At 47.0% G+C, this 16,476-nt stretch overlaps 1 protein-coding gene across 1 annotated transcript in view; it reads right to left on the reverse strand.

The window, feature by feature from the left end:
• Nucleotides 1-15,932, reverse strand: part of LOC146199790 (diuretic hormone receptor-like) — a 138,728-nt gene extending 122,796 nt beyond the window's left edge. The window contains exon 1 of the mRNA XM_084592811.1: nucleotides 15,668-15,932. Within this exon, the coding sequence (XP_084448937.1) occupies nucleotides 15,668-15,932 (265 nt within the window). The remainder of the gene's footprint in view (nucleotides 1-15,667) is intronic.
• Nucleotides 15,933-16,476: the final 544 nt, after the last annotated feature.

A 16,476-nucleotide genomic window follows, 5' to 3' on the forward strand; every position in this document is an offset into this window, starting at 1 on the left:
GACTATATATACTATATCTAAAATAAAACCAGCCGTGCGACACGCTCCTGCAACTACCCATTACTAAGATGCAAACAAAAATAGATATATCTAATTTTGTGTACTTGGTTCATGACAAATATAAGATTCAAGCAGCCACTCCTCCTTGCCAGCGAAACCACATATGCAACAGTTTTAAATTAGAATCATGTGATTTCAGTAATAAAACGCGCGCAAATATTCTGTACAGTCTTTTTTTTTATCTCTTTCGTATTTATATGTGCAGCTATTATCAATTCGAGTGGCAGCAATTTGTTCTGAACGGTCCATTTGTAATGGTAAGTAGGCTTATTAAAGATGAGTGGTAGTCATAATATGCGTTGCTGCAAAAGAACGGAAGCGCTTTTAGTATGCACAGGAGAAGAACTCTCCGCTGAAATTTCTAGCATTCTATATATGCAGAAATGTCCATAAAGCTGGCGCTATCGGCAGTTTTGCGGTCGCTGTATATCCTGCACTCACCGGCGGTTTCACCTGGTGCAAAACGTTCGTCCAGTTCTCCATATGCCCTTGCTAGGTAGAAAAGAAAGCAATGGCTACTTTTATTTTCCGTATAAATTTCTTAATAATTTATCCTTGCAGTTCATAACAATCAACTCAACAGCCTGCACAAAAGCGTACATATTGTAGCCTGAATGCTTGAAGTTTTTGGATTCATTTTCAGGCACAAAGGATGGTTTCAGCTAAATGGGACGATAAACCCACTTATGTGGAGCCTTTTTCAAAAAAGCAGAGCCCAGGATGTCAGCTTCTGAGGCTCGTTGTCTGGCCTGTAATGCATATCCAGCGTTTTGAATCTCTTGATGGTAAGAAGATTTTTTGTATTACCCTGCACAACGGGAAGGACCTCCACTAATTCTAAGTCAACGTTACTACATGGCCCAGAAGCAAACCCTCTGGCCTCTACGCTTTTGACAGCGATGTACATGAAACAAGCGTTTCATAACAAACGCAGTCGAGTAGCGAAAATGAAATGATGCTGAAGTTCCCATTTGACTAATAGTATTTTTGATATAGTTCGCTTCGTGTCTGTGGAGGGCATAAGGAATGAAAGTGCGTTGCGCGTTGTATGTTCATCTCATCGTACTGCGTGTCGCCAGAATTTCTTCCTCACAATTTTATCTAGCACTCCTACTCTCTACAGATGCACTTTATTAATGACTGGAGCCGCAACGTGCTGAAAATGCTGGAAAGAGCCTCATTTAAGAAGACCCACCGAGAAAGCCATGGCTTGTTCGCAGATTAGCGAGATAGAGCAAGGCCCTAGAGGCTGAGGCCGCAATGAGTTGCTTGCGGCCCCACTAATTCTCAGCCTGACGGCGGTCAGCAGCAGCTTCGCCACTAATTAGCTCTCGGGTCAGCCGCCGCCCTGGCCCGTGTTGTGACTCGCCCGGGGGTGCCACTACTCGAGACAGGCGCCGACGGGACCGCTTCTCACCCCTCCTCTTTCTCGTAAACCGAGTAGGAGAACCAAGTCGCGCCGGCTTCAACACGAATCTTATTTCCGCGACACGGGTACACAAGAATAACCCAAAATAATCAACGAGATTTAAAACAAATGACACGCATAAAAAGATAATTATCAGTGGGTGTTGATATGTTTTCAGAAGCGAGCTTTTACTTGAGGTTGCGAGAATTTCAGCTTTCTTGAGCATTCGCCGAAGCTGTGTTGCATCACCGCACCACCTTTTTTGATTGCGGTTGTTGTTGCCTGAGTTATATCCACATTTTATTAGCTCGCATTTAGTAAATGTAGGTATTTAAGAGTCACGTGTGTTTCTCGAGTGTTGAAGTTTGGCGAAATTTGAGCCCAACCTCTAAAGAAACTACGGCAGACAGAATTACACAGCCCCCGCAAAAATGTAGCGGTAGCATATGGGTGTGTTGCAGTAGTTATGAGTTAACACGCCAGTTAGTAATCCCGTTCACATTTGAGATCCTGCATGCAGGCGAACGTGCAAGAAAAAAAATGTTACAATACCACGCCATGACTGTGTTGGTGACAAGCTGAATAACAGAGTTCTTCAAAGCAGGAGGACTTAAGTACTTCACAAGTTGCGCAAATCAAAGGAGCGAAAAAAGAACAACAGTGCAGGTCCATCGATTGGCAACAACCGTGGTTTTATGAATCACCTACTCAGACCCACTGCCCTCCCTCCACACCAAACACACGCACGCGCAATTTTTTTGAAACTGGGGTGGATGCCACTTTTGTTCTTGCGAAGTCATTGATATGAACGACTCAGTAACTGAATATATATTGCGATACTGAGTGAGGTACTATATCATTCGATCAGTTCCGAACTGATGTGTGTCAGCGCCGTAGGGACAGCGCGCCATCTTATTTCCCTTTTACTAAAAATTTATGAAAAATAGACACCAATCCAAACCGGTTAACTTTCATACAGTTTCGGCCCCATGGAAAAACATCTAGTGGCTAGAAACTGGACGATTTTTCTGCGCACCACATTCTTTGCACAACGATCAGCAGAGATGACGTTTCAGCTGCAAGAGCTTGAAAGAGAGTCAGCATAGGCCTCAGTGCAATAAGTATTGATTCCACAAACGACTTTCGTCCTAATGAAGTGAACTCGCTACGTAAAAACGGTGAAACGAGGCTTTCCTCACACTCACTACTCAAGGATATCTGCACACGCACTGAAGCTTTACAAACTCATTTCGCTATTTGGCACAGCATCTCTTTCATTTGCTAATCCCGTACCTCTCTACGAACAAAAAAGAATGTGAGAGCGAAATGAAATCGGCTGAGCATGCTGCTAGTTGTAAACCCGTTCTGAAATTAATACTCTAAGTGCACCGGGCTACACTTCCGCAATTAATTATAAAAGCAGGTGCTTGGACTATATTTTGATATGCTTCGCTTTGGTATAATATGGCAATTGACACCTACAATTTAAGCCCAAGTGGGAAGTTTTCTACAATGCCTAACGACGATTGGACGCGTTGTGAATCCTTATCACTGTAGTCAAAACGTTTAGGTAATGAAATGCAATTCACTAATTTTGTTTCTTTCGCTTTTCCTGAACTGGAGTTGTTAACCGTCTTATCAGCGCTTTTTTAACTAATGCCGAAGTACAGAAAATTAATCTTCTGCCCTGACACAATACTGAAACCCAATAAGGCAGCCGTTTGCATTATGGTTCATTAGTACATAGTCAGTGGATTCTTCTCTAAAATGAGCCAGAGGATCATATATCCCAAAGAACCTGAATGCCTTAAGGATTAGATGAGCGTGATTAGCACGCCACAGGGCTTGTAGCAGAGGTAACAGCAGTAGAAATTCCAATACATGGGTGAGATTTGGAAGTTTAATGCTCGAAGAAAGGTGGTCGTGTATGGGACAGGAAGCGATATTACAGAGATAGCAAAGAGGATTTTTGCAGCGTCCTGTATATATAGGCACTCATGTATAACGCTGGTGGATATAGCCTATAAGGTCATCTGCGAACAGTTTCCTGAGCATCTGCGCAATGTCTTATCCAAACTTCGCACTTTGTAAATTTTTCTTCAATACTCCTCTGCTCCCATGCCTTCTGAACTTGTGAGCCAGCACGACTGTTTACGACTTAGCCGGTTTCAACGATCTTTGTCGGTAGAAGGAGGTACCTTTGGCAGGGTAAATTAAAAAAAATCCGTAAAGCAAATAACAGTTTCTGGATGCCAGTGGTTTTCGAACCAACCGTGGCAGGAGCAGACACGTTTTACTGGCAACTACATAAAAGCGAGATGTTATCATTCCTTTTCTTCATATTGTTCTCCTCAAAAAAATTCAGTACATAAGAACCGCGGAATGTATTTCAGAGATGACTAAAGATTAACCTTTTTAATGTTTCAAATATTTACTGTGCGGGTGCCAGGCAGGTACCAGAAAAATAGTTTAATTACTTATATCTCGCCATGGCTTCCTGAGAAGGCTGTGTGAATCACCGTACGTGAAGATCTCCGTGATGAATCACTGTACTGCTACTTTTTATACGATGCAAACCCGAAGACATTGCATAATTGTCGGGAATACCCCAGTCCAACATCTAACGCTAAGCTGCAGATTTTCGCGCTTTTCTTCTGAATGTCATAGACTTCAACTGCTACCTTCCAAAATAAATTCAGAACACACCGGTGTCATCCTGACGTGTTAGGTTGCGTTCACTGGCGCTGAAATTTTAAAGTGCCGACATTTTCGCAGATATATTAATGAGCATTGTGAATCCACTGTAGTCAAAACGTTTAGGTAATGAATTGCCATTCACTAATTTTGTTTCTTTCGCTTGAGAACACAGTAGGTAAAACCAAACAGCTAGCATGACAATTCACTTTTCTCTTAACAAGACCAAATTATGTTATTTTTTTAATCCTACTTTATTCTTCTCAAGATAATTTATATATGCAATATTCTGCTGGTTTGCTATCAGACTGGCCAAGTACTCGGTAGAGCTTTGAATACTGCCGCGAAACCTTCAAAACAGTATTTGTTGTTTTTTAACAGCCGCCGGCATACAGGCTTATCACTCTGATTCTGGACCGCGTATCAGTTTCGTAATCTTTGTTTGTTAATGCTCGAGGTCGGGAGTCACACCTTTATCTGTTTCGTTGTAGCACAAGATGCACCGAGATCTGTCTCGAAGGTTCTGGCCACTCGGGTGTCTTTCCACAATGTTCCAGACCGTGCTGGTAGCTGTTTGCGACGTTATCTAGATTGTTCTGTGCAGCCTTTAAATTGAGCGTTGACGAGTGTGACGGGCATTCTTTGTTCGACGAGCGCGTTTGTTTCTATCGCCGCCGCCGAGTTGCTTAGTTCTTTTGCGGGCGCAAGTCAGCCCAAATAAAGAGTTTCCTTAGTGCAATAATCGACCCTTCATTTGCGCCGTCGATTTCGTCACCACTACGTGACATCTGGTGGAGGTGCTGCCTTTGATCCTTCAAGCGAAGGATCAATGCGAGGCGTCAAAGAATCGCTTTTTGGAAATCTTGTCCGAAATCCGCCAAAAGCAGTGGCGGAATTTGAAACGGAAGCGTCTGCCATCGAGAAGACGTTGTACACCCGGATGCTCCACTATGAGCGGCCACTTCAGCCAGACTACTCAAGCCACTATCCCAGCGCATCTACAAGTGGAGAGAACCTTCGTGAACTCATCCGGGAGATCGTGCGAGAGGAGCTCCGCCGAATGCAGCCATCATCGCAACAACCCCAGGTGGTGACGCTCGCGGACGTCGTCCGTGAAGAAGTCCAGCAGGCGCTGGGCGTTCCTGAAGCGACGGCTGCGACTTTTCCAGCACAAGAGGCAACAGCGATGAAATACGCTGGTGCATTACGTCGCCCTCCGCCCCGATGTGATGACTTTCCGAGCCCTCGCCGCTACCGGCCTGTTCCTGAAAACCGCCCCTTGGATCCCGCCCGCCAAGCCTACCAACGACCAACAAGCCCCAGAAAGTGCGACGCATGGAGGACAGCGAACAACCGGCCATTATGCTTCCACTGCGGTGAGGCCGGCCACATTCTGCGGCACTGCCCGTACCGACGAATCGGTCTCCGCGGATTTGCAGTCGACGCTCCACGACCACGCCCAGGTGAACGACCGCAAGAAATCGACAACTATCTGCGTAGCGGTGAGATTGCGCCACCAAGCCGTCGATTCAGGTCTCCATCGCCGTACAGGGCCCGCTTTGCGTCGCCAGGACGTAACTATGATGATAGTGTGCGCGGAAGGTCCCCAAGCCCCCGTAGGGGAAACTAAAGGCAGCAACCTTTGGAGGTGAGGTTGCTCAACGGCGAAAAGACGAAGATCATCCGCCGCCGACGACCACTAACGACGACGCAACCATTTCATCGCCGCTCCACACGACGACATCGACAACACGACCAGAGTGCAAGCAGACACCGCCGCCCAGCGAAGTAACAACGGTATGCCCCGGCCATGACCTGAACAAACGACGGAGCCGAGATCGGACACTAAGGCCCACGTGCAATGCGAGGACGCGAACAAGTGACCTTGAAGTTGATGTCGACGGTCGCAGAGTCACTGCCCTTGTAGACACCGGAGCTGACTATTCAGTCATCAGTGGACCGTTAGCCTCCTATCTCAGGAAAGTTACAACCGCTTGGGATGGCCCGCTCATTCGCACCGTAGGTGGCAACCTGATTACCCCATCGGGACGATGTACTGCAAGAATAACCGTAAATGGGCGTACTTACCCCACAAGCTTTGTGGTCTTGCAGCAGTGCTCCCGCGACGTGATTTTAGGCATGGACTTCCTAAATGAACATAGGGCTATCATCGACCTGCGATCCAAGCTCATCAAGCTCTCGGCAGACAAAGCCATTACTGCTACGACGACGTCGATGCAACACATCCCTCTAAACGTCCTCGACGAAGAATTGAACGTACCGCCCCGATCAAGTATCGCAGTCTGCGTAGGTAGCGCCAACATCGAAACCGCTGAAGGCATCGTCGAAGGAAATATCCAATTGCTCTTAGAACGAGGTGTCGGCATCGCAAGAGGCATCACGAAATTCCGGATAGGTCAAGCTCAGGTTCTGGTAACAAACTTCACCGAAGAATATCGGCATCTCAACAAGGGCACGACGATCGCCTTTCTCGACGAATTAGCGGACCTCAAAGATGTATTCACCCTCCACGACCAAACGCTGGAAGACGCATCGGACCTATTCCGTCAGCCAACTGTTGACATCAACCCAGCATTGACCCACAACAGGAAAGACCAGATGCTCAGTCTGCTTCGAAGCTACGGGGAGTGCTTCTCATCGTCATCGAAGGTACGACAAACACCACTGGCCAAGCATCGCATAATAACGGACAAACACGCCCGACCTCTGTGCCAGAGCCCTTATCGTGTATCGCCGCGAGAACGCCAGGCCATTCGCGATCAAGTTGAGGAAATGCTGCGTGATGACGTAATCAAGCCATCGAAGAGCCCCTGGGCGGCACCAGTCGTTTCGGTCAAAAAGAAAGACAGCACACTTCGCTTCTGTGTTGATTACCACCGCTTGAATAGCATAACGAAGAAGGATGTCTACCCGCTTCCCCGCATCGACGACACTCTCGACCGGCTCTGCAATGCAAGGTACTTCTCATCGATTGACCTGAAGAGCGGATATTGGCAAATTGAGGTCGACGAAAGAGATCGCGAGAAGACCGCATTCATCACACCGGACGGCCTTTATGAATTTAAGGTGATGCCATTTGGCCTCTGCTCCGCACCAGCCACGTTGCAACGAGTAATGGACACAGTCCTGGCAGGCTTGAAGTGGCAAATTTGTTTGGTATATTTGGACGACGTTGTTGTCTTCTCGTCAAACTTTGAAGGCCACCTAAAACGACTACAGACAGTGCTGGAAGCCATCAAGTCATCGGGGCTAACGCTAAAAGCAGAGCAGTGTCACTTCGCCTATGAAGAACTCCGATTCCTAGGTCACATCGTTAGCAAGGCTGGTATTCGCCCAGACCCGGAGAAAACAGCTGCAATCGCACAATTCCCACCGCCTGCCGACAAGAAAGCTGTGCGCCGATTCCCTGGGCTGTGCGCTTATTATCGACGATTTGTCAGAAACTTTTCGCGGATCGCCGAACCGTTGACGCAGCTTACAAAGGCTGACGTACCTTTTAAATGGGAAGCGCCGCAAGGAGAAGCCTTCGACGAACTTAAGCGCCGCCTGCAATGCCCTCCTGTACTTCGCCACTTTGATGAAAACGCCGAGACCGAAATTCACACCGACGCGAGCAGTGTAGGCCTAGGAGCCATTCTCGTACAGAAGACTGCCGGACAGGAAAAAGTAATCGCCTACGCTAGCACGTCTCTCACAAAAGCCGAAGTCAATTACTCGACGACCGAGAAGGAGTGCCTTGCGATCATCTGGGCTACTTCTAAGTTTCGTGCATACCTATACGGCCGACCATTCAAGGTGGTAAGCGACCATCACGCGCTCTGCTGGCTTACTAATTTGAAAGATCCTTCCGGCCGCCTTGCCAGATGGAGCCTACGACTTCAAGAATTTGACATGACTGTAGTCTATAAGTCGGGCAGGAAGCATTCCGATGCAGACTGCTTATCCCGCGCTCCCGTCGATTCTCCCCTGAAGCACGATGACGACGACACCTTTTTGGGACCGGTAAGCGCCAGCAGTTTCGCAGAACAACAGCGATCAGACCCTGAGCTGAAAGCGCTAGCCGATTACTTGGAAGGAAAGACCGCTTCCCCTCCTGGTGTGTTCAGGCGACATTTATCATCCTTCACGTTAAGCAATGGCCTCCTCGTTAAGAACTTTGCACCCACCAAGACCGCGCAGCTTCTCGTAGTGCCTAAAACCCTTCGGCAAGAAATTCTGCAGGCGTTGCATGATGAGCCCACAGCAGGCCACCTCGGATTTGCGCGCACGTTGCGTCGAATCCAGGAGAAGTATTACTTGCCGCGACTGCCTGCCGAAGTTTCCCACTACGTGAAGACGTGTCGTGAGTGCCAACGACGCAAGACGCCGCCGATCAGACAAGCGGGACTACTAAACCCGATTCCGCCCCCAATCCTGCCCTTTCAACAAATTGGGATGGATCTCCTCGGCCCCTTTCCATCTTCGTCTATGGGTAACAAGTGAATCATCGTGGCCACTGACTACCTTTCCCGTTACGCCGAAGCAAGAGCACTACCAAATGGTACCGCGGCAGAAGTCGCCAAATTTTTTGTCGAACAAATTCTCTTGCGACATGGCGCCCCAGAAGTGCTCATCACGGACAGGGGAACGGCGTTTACGGCAGAGTTGACGCAAGCCATCCTGGAATACAGTCACACAAGCCATCGACGAACAACTGCGTACCATCCCCAGACCAATGGCCTTACGGAGCGCCTGAACAAAACGATCGCGGACATGATCGCTATGTACGTCGACGCTGAACACAAGACCTGGGACGCCATCTTGCCGTACGTGATCTTCGCTTATAACACGGCAGTCCAGGAGACGACCAGAGCGACCCCGTTTAAGCTTGTGTACGGCAGGGAGCCCACGACGACGCTCGACGCAATGCTGCCGCACGTAACCAACGAGGACAACCTTGACGTCGCCGCCTACCTGCAGCGTGCAGAGGAAGCTCGACGACTCGCACGGCTGCGTATTCAGGGCCAACAGCGCACCGACAGCAGACGATACAATTTACGACGACGCCACGCAGAGTACAATCCAGGAGACCAAGTGTGGGTTTGGACACCAATTCGCCGTCTCGGATTAAGTGAAAAGTTGTTGCCTCGATACTTTGGACCATACAAAATACTTCGCCGCGTCGGACCACTGGACTATGAAGTCATTCCCGACGGAACGTCAGCATCACAAAGGCGACGCGCACGCCCAGAAATTGTACATGTTGTGCGACTGAAGCCATATTACGCGCGTTAAAGAATCTGTGGTGTTTAAACTTTCCAGCGTTTATGTTTAAGTTTCTTTGTTCTGGAACATCGAGGCGATGTTTTTTTAAGGGGGGAGTAATGCCGCGAAGCCTTCAAAACAGTATTTGTTGTTTTTTAACAGCCGCCGGCATACAGGCTTATCACTCTGATTCTGGACCGCGTATCAGTTCCGTAATCTTTGTTTGTTAATGCTCGATGTCGCGAGTCACACCATTATCAGTTTTGTTGTAGCTCAAGATGCACCGAGATCTGTCTCGAAGGTTCCGGCCACTTGGGTGTCTTTCCGCAACGTTCCAGCCCGTGCTGGTAGCTGTTTACGACGTTATCTAGATTATTCTGTGCAGCCTTTAAATTGAGCGTTGCCGAGTGTGATGGGGTTCCTTGTTTGACGATCGACGAGCACGTTTGTTTCTATGGCCGCCGCCGAGTTGCTTAGTTCTTTTGCGGGCGCAAGTCAGCCCAAATAAAGAGTTTCTTTAGTGCAATCATCGACCCTTCATTTGCGTCGTCGATTTCGTCACCACTACGTGACAATACAGAACAAAAAGTATAGCAGTAGTGTTCAATGAGGTAATTTAAATTTCTAATGCATTATTGTTTCAGTAGACACTTTTAGCAGTTCGGGTTGCTTGTTACTGTATGCGTTACTGGAGTTAAGTAATCCCTACCACCGTCAGTGCTCCCGCACTGATTGATTCTGACACGTTGGGCATGCGCTAAACTGATGAGCAACTAGCGCCACCTGGCGCCCTGAGGGCAAGCGGCCGCTGCCCTAAGGGCGCGTGCGCACTGCCGGTGGGAAGGATCCCACAACTCCAGTAACGCACACGGCAATACGCAACACGGTCTGCTAAAGGGGTCTAGGAATATGGTCGCAGTACTTAGCAGTTTGTGCCCTGAGTCGTTTGCTCTGTACGCACCCGCACCCCCCTCCCCCCAATAGTCTAAATATTTTGTCCAATCAGCAATAGTTCACAAAATACATGAAGTGAAACAAAATATCGTGTTATTTGTTACTGGCGGTCACACGCTATGCTAAAATTTATCAGGGGGATTCAGTGAAGGCGGTGGGTGTCATTTTTCGTTTATGGCAGATTTCGCATTCAGTTATCGTTTGCAACTTTACGATTGATTCGCAATAGGGATTTGTTTATTTTATATGTTAGCTTCACTTCTTTGGCCAACAGCCTTGTCTAAATAAGCAGGTTAGTAACTCAAAGCTGACAACGCTGTAGCGAAGAAACCATCTGCCATGGGCGCTGAAAACTGAGGTTATATTGCCCGAGTTGCGACAATCGAAGGCGACAAGGAAACTGCCACTCTAAAGGGAGGAGGAAGTGGACAAGGTGAAGTGACTCAATTGTATGTACACATAATTAGTTGTGACGTAGACGTCTGGTCTGTTTCAAATTATATTACAAATGATAAATTTTGTGTTCTTTCTCATTTTTGGGCCGTCCTCAAAGTAGCGTTTTTATTTTAGTTGCATTCTGCCAGCTTGCTCCTGTGCTAGCTAGCTTCACTACCCTTTGGAATTGGGCACATTTCTGATGGGAGAGGGCTGCACGAAGATGGCACCGGTACCAACGCACTGCGCCGCAAAAGGGGAACTAACAGAACTATCTAAATATCTTTGAAAAGGTGAGTAGCTTTGTGTTCAGCATCAATTTCACATAATTTGCTACCACTCTGAAAAATACACAATAAAAGAATACAAAATATGGTTGCGCTTCCTCATTTTTCAAAGCATTCCCACACCGAAAACTGTTGCCCTAAGTGACATTCACCGATAAAGTGCTATGCTACACACACAAAAAAAAAAAACGTACCAGTTCCTAAAACAGAGAGTAATTGTTAAGAGAGAAATGGACAGCGCAACGCTGATTTTTTTATCCCATCCTTCAATAAGGACCTTCAAACATTTATGATATGAATGCGATTTTTGCTACTTTTTTATTTTCACCAATGATACGAAAAATTTAAGATGTGATCTGTTGATATACGAATACACTTGACAGAATTAGTGACCTCAACAGGCTTTATTCGGTGTCCACCTTCTAAGGTTTAGGTACGCCGGTAGGCAAGCTATACATGCTGCGCCAAGTGTTCCCAGCATCAGTGGACATTATGCGGGAAAAATATGTCCAAACTTGCATAAAATGGTGCAGTGCTCAGTAATTGGCTTAGCCGCACACTTTGACCAGTTTATCTCTTTATATTATGTTTTTAAAATAAGACACGGGAAAATGTGTACTGTGTTAACATGACAAATAGGTCACCAACCTACTAAAAAGCACATAGACTCTAAAACTTTGCGAGAAGGTTTGCTACATTAGTTCACACAATCTTATACTCCCAAGAGGCACGATTCTATTCATAACGAGCCCAATGGCGAAACCAATCGCGGCTTCTTCGCATTATTTTCTAACTCCTGAAGAGTCAAAATAAAGATATATTTTTTTTTTTTCAATACAATGAGGCCTCTTTTTCTAGAAGGCTCATCTACGGAGTGTCTAGGACATACGGAGGGAAACCATCTGGAAGCACCGTTGAAATAATCTTTAAGTAAAAAAGGTTTAACAGCTCTTATTAATTGTTTATTGGTAAGAAAAGCGAGCGAAAGAAAGAGTCTTTCCGATCACTTCAAGTAAAGCACTCGCCGTTGTAATTTGTATTAGTGGCACTCACTTTGGACGACGCAACTACAGCCTATAGGTTATGTTTCCCCCAGGAAACTTTTCATATAATTTGACCCCAGCGCTGTATATGAAGCCAGTATGATACATAACAAACTTTGAGCACAATCTTTTATCGCTCGCTTTTTTTTCTCAATACGTCTGCACGTTTTCTTTTTTTTTAACCTCTATCAACGAAGCGGCACTATGACGTTGTGGCACCCGTTCTTCAGAAGGGTTCCAGGCTCAGACTCATCGCCGCCTTATCCTTCACAGCGTCTCTTCTAATCCCGCGATGCGCCGTGTCCTTGATTAGGTGTACGCAAGAAAATAAACAAGAAGCTACTACCAAACGTCGGGAGAAAAGTTGCGAATCTGAGATCAGAGCAGACTCTGCGAGGCCAGAAGAGAGTGAGCCCTGCAGCTACTACCCCGACCAAGTTTTCCCTTCGATCCGCGTGGCCTTGAGTGCCGGGATAGTGTTGGTGGTTGCAAGACAAGCTCGGCCTGTCCACAGTAATTGAGAGCAAGAAGAAAAATACACAGTGGCAAAGAGAAAACAGAGCAGAAAGAAGAGCTTTCCGAAGACGTCTCGTTCGAAGCTGTCGGAACACGCGCAGAGGCGGACACTTGGAGATAAGTTGCGGACAGAGCGATGTCCTCTTGCCGTGCTGTATTGACACGACGAGAAGAGAGTCGAGAGATTCGCTTCCACCTAGAACTGCGGGATGCGCTTGCATTTGGTTAATCTCGTTGCTTGCGACGGCGTTTCTTCTCGCATGGCCTCTATCGCTCCGTCCAGCGTTATGTAGCCGCTTGCAACCTCCGTCAAAGCCGGAAGAAACCCCCTGTTCTGCTTTCTGGACACCTGCAACCGTTTGCCATCCTGACGGAGCTGCTCAGCGTGTTGGCCTCGACCTCTCAGGGCCCTTTCCGTAGTATTCCTCAGGAAACAAATTGATCCCGGTGGTCACCATTTTTGCTACGCGGTAGGTGATTACTCGCTCCATTCCAACCAGCTGGGCAACTGACGTTGCTGACTTTCTTGTGCACGACGCCATAATTCACCATGGTACTCTCCGTCAACTACTTACCGACGGTGGCCCTCTGCTTTCTTTCCCTAGTTTTTGCCGAAATACTTTGTTCATGCTCCGTTCGTCACAAATTCACCACGCCCTATCACCCTCGGACGAACGGCCTTACGGAGCGTCTTACCGCACACTAACCGACATGCTCGCCATGTATGCATCCGACGGTCATCTCGACTGGGACATTATTCTGCCATTTCTCACAGTCGCATATAACTCGTCGCACCATTATACTGCAGGGTACTCTTCTCTTTTGAAGAGACCCCTTCGACACATTGTTTCTTACAATTGACCTCGTCAGTATTCACGACCGCAATTCCATCGCCCAAACCGATACCGCCCGGCAGATTGCTCGTCACAAGCTCTCTGCCTCCCAAGAAGCTCAAAAATGCCGCTACGGCGATCGCTGGTATTATTCTGGTTCCCGTCCCGCCATGCAGGGTTGTGCGAGAAACCCGCCGCACGACACAGGTCTTTATCGTGTATTACGCTCAGTAACCGACGTAACATATGAAATTATACGGCTCCGGCCAAAGTCACTGTCCACTACACCTACCGCCGAAATAGAACATATAGCCTGCCTCAAGCCATATTGCTCCCACTCCACACCGAACACCTAACACGCACCGGGACCTTGCCTTTTGCCGATGGGGATAGTGTTACCCGGGAACGCGTGACCTACGAAGCAGTGTGCCCGCAGACGACGACGACGACGACGACCGAGGAACGCATGAACGATAAAGGGCTAGTATAGAAGACGACGATCCAGACAGTGTGGACGCTCGACGGCCCTTGAAGTCTATGCACCGAGTTCCCCCCATTGCAGCGCAAGTCTCGACAAATACTTCCTTGTAGCAATATGTAACCTCGTTGAATGCTTAGTGCAACCCGTCAGTACGCAAATATCGTGTTTTCTTCATTTATTTATGCTTAAAATTGTTCTTTTCTTGAGTTGTCAATGCGTTTGCTACAATAAAATTAAGTATACTATAATCTCTGTATAAAGAATGCTTTATACTTCCAGTGCATGCTTTGAATTTTGTAAACTACTTGTCCTCTATGTCTGATCATGCGCTTACTTTGTGTTTCCGCTGTTCTTCCATAGCTTGTGAATTATTCCTTAGGTGTTTGTGTCTTGCTTATTTTCATGTCACCCATAGCGCCACTGTTGCTGGATATTGTGGGCCTCGGGAGCTTGTAAAGCTGCGGCTTGTTTTTTCGGGGCCCACTGCTCACTGTACCAAAAATAAACAAACTAAACCTGAAACGTTTTCTACCGATTCACATCATGACTGGTCCATTTTTCTAAAGCAATTAATAAAGCGCGGGAAATATGAAAATAACATGACGTGATGGGACCTATACGCTTTCATATTTCAGTGCTCTCAATGGCGTTGTGAGCCAAGTAAGCGTATGCGCTTACTATGCGCAAGAGTGCGGCGGCCGCTGAGTTGTAAGTGCTGCAAAATAGGGGATATAAAAAAAGGGGGAAATTAGCATGAACTGTCCGACTTCTGTGATTTTACATATTTTTACTGCAGTCTACATGAGACCTTACCATTACCTCATTGTGATTTTGCTCCCAATAGTGCGCCCACCATTGAACCATGGATTCAGCGCGTATCTTTATATCTCGGAAGAACTGGCATGCGGAAATTCGAGACTATGACGATCGCTGCGTCAACTCCTCTCGGCGGGTCGGAGAGCGGGAAGACTTCATTTTTTCAAAGCAGGTTTTACAGCAGTGAAAATTTTTAACTACCGAGTACAATCATGCATTCTAATTTTATTATACAGTATTTTTTATTGGCCTATCTAGAACTTCACACCCACCGTGATAGAGCCACAATGAGCCATGAATGATAGTATTTTTCCGGACCGTTCCCTAATTACGTTAGCCACATCTCTCGGGATCTTTTTGGTGGCTATCGGATATTGCATTGACTAGTTTAGCCACAAAAAGCAAGCTTACCCGCTGTAATATTTAACTCCGTTGGTAGTGTGTTTCAAAAAATATCTATTATCACCATCACATTAAAGTAAACGGTCAACAAGCCATACGCGTAAATTATACAGCTATCACTGGTGCATTTTTTATGTTGGTTGGTTGGTTGGTTTATAGTTTATTGTCCTAAAGTGACGCAGAGCATGAGAGACGCCGTTGAGCAGAGCGCAGGAAATTTCAATCACCCAGTGGCCTTTTAACGTGCATTGATATCTCACAGCACACGAGCGCCTTGCTTTTCGCCTCCATCCAGAAGCAGTCTCTGCGGGGTAGATTTGGTTCCGCATTGTTAGGTGCAGGAATCGAGCCCCCTAACACTGTGAAAGCGTTGCCAGGCCGTACATAATTTAGGTGTAGTAAAGAGGAACTTCGGGGCGTGCCCAGTGTGACAAACGTTCGAGAGGATAGCATGGGCTCAATTGGGAGCTTACCTGTGGATCTGTTGGCATCGGATAGATAGCACTGTATCTCGGCGGCCGAGGCTGTTGGCGCGATGCTGGTGGTGGCATTGTACGCTGGGAATGAGGTGAAGGTCGAAGACCAGTTACCGCTACCGACGCCCTCCCCAGAAGCTTCCGAGAACACCAGAACGGCTGGCGGCTCCACAGCTTCGACACTGCTGCTCTCGTTGAAAGCGGTGGATGCATTCCCGGTCACCTGGTCAGCATGTCCAACCACCGACCCTTGATCGTCCATTATCTGTGAGAACAACGGTTCGAAGCAAAACAATCATTTACCTTGCTTATAAGGTACTCATTATAACGCCCTCATGGCAACTACGATAATAACGTCCATTAAGGGCAAAGACCCCTCTCATGCTCCTCTTATGGCATCTGCCATGTACCATAGTGGTCGCGTCACCTCCGTATCTCATCATCCCGGTTTTGCTTTCGGGCGCTACCTGGTACGTTTGCTTTCTATTGAAGTCATCTGCCTTACATTCACTCTGTGTTACACTGTTACCCTGCGTTACTTTATTACGTTAGTTTCAAAGAGGGACAACCATTTAACATTTATTAACATCACACAAACAGGCGATTCCAGCAGCTTCTTTTTTTCTTTATTTATACTGGGATATTTGTTAAATAGATAGTGCTCAATGTCCATTCAAGTCGGAGCTTTGGATAGGCCAGCCAGATTATGTGCATCTGAGGTAATATAATATATATAAATGCTGGACAAATAAAAATTTTCCTCTGAGAATTTCGGCAGGGTTGCGACCTGCTGAGCTCAACTAGTG

This window comes from Amblyomma maculatum, chromosome 2 (genome assembly GCF_055883805.1).
Source record: "Amblyomma maculatum isolate TAMU_Amacu chromosome 2, ASM5588380v1, whole genome shotgun sequence".
Taxonomy (NCBI): domain Eukaryota; kingdom Metazoa; phylum Arthropoda; class Arachnida; order Ixodida; family Ixodidae; genus Amblyomma; species Amblyomma maculatum.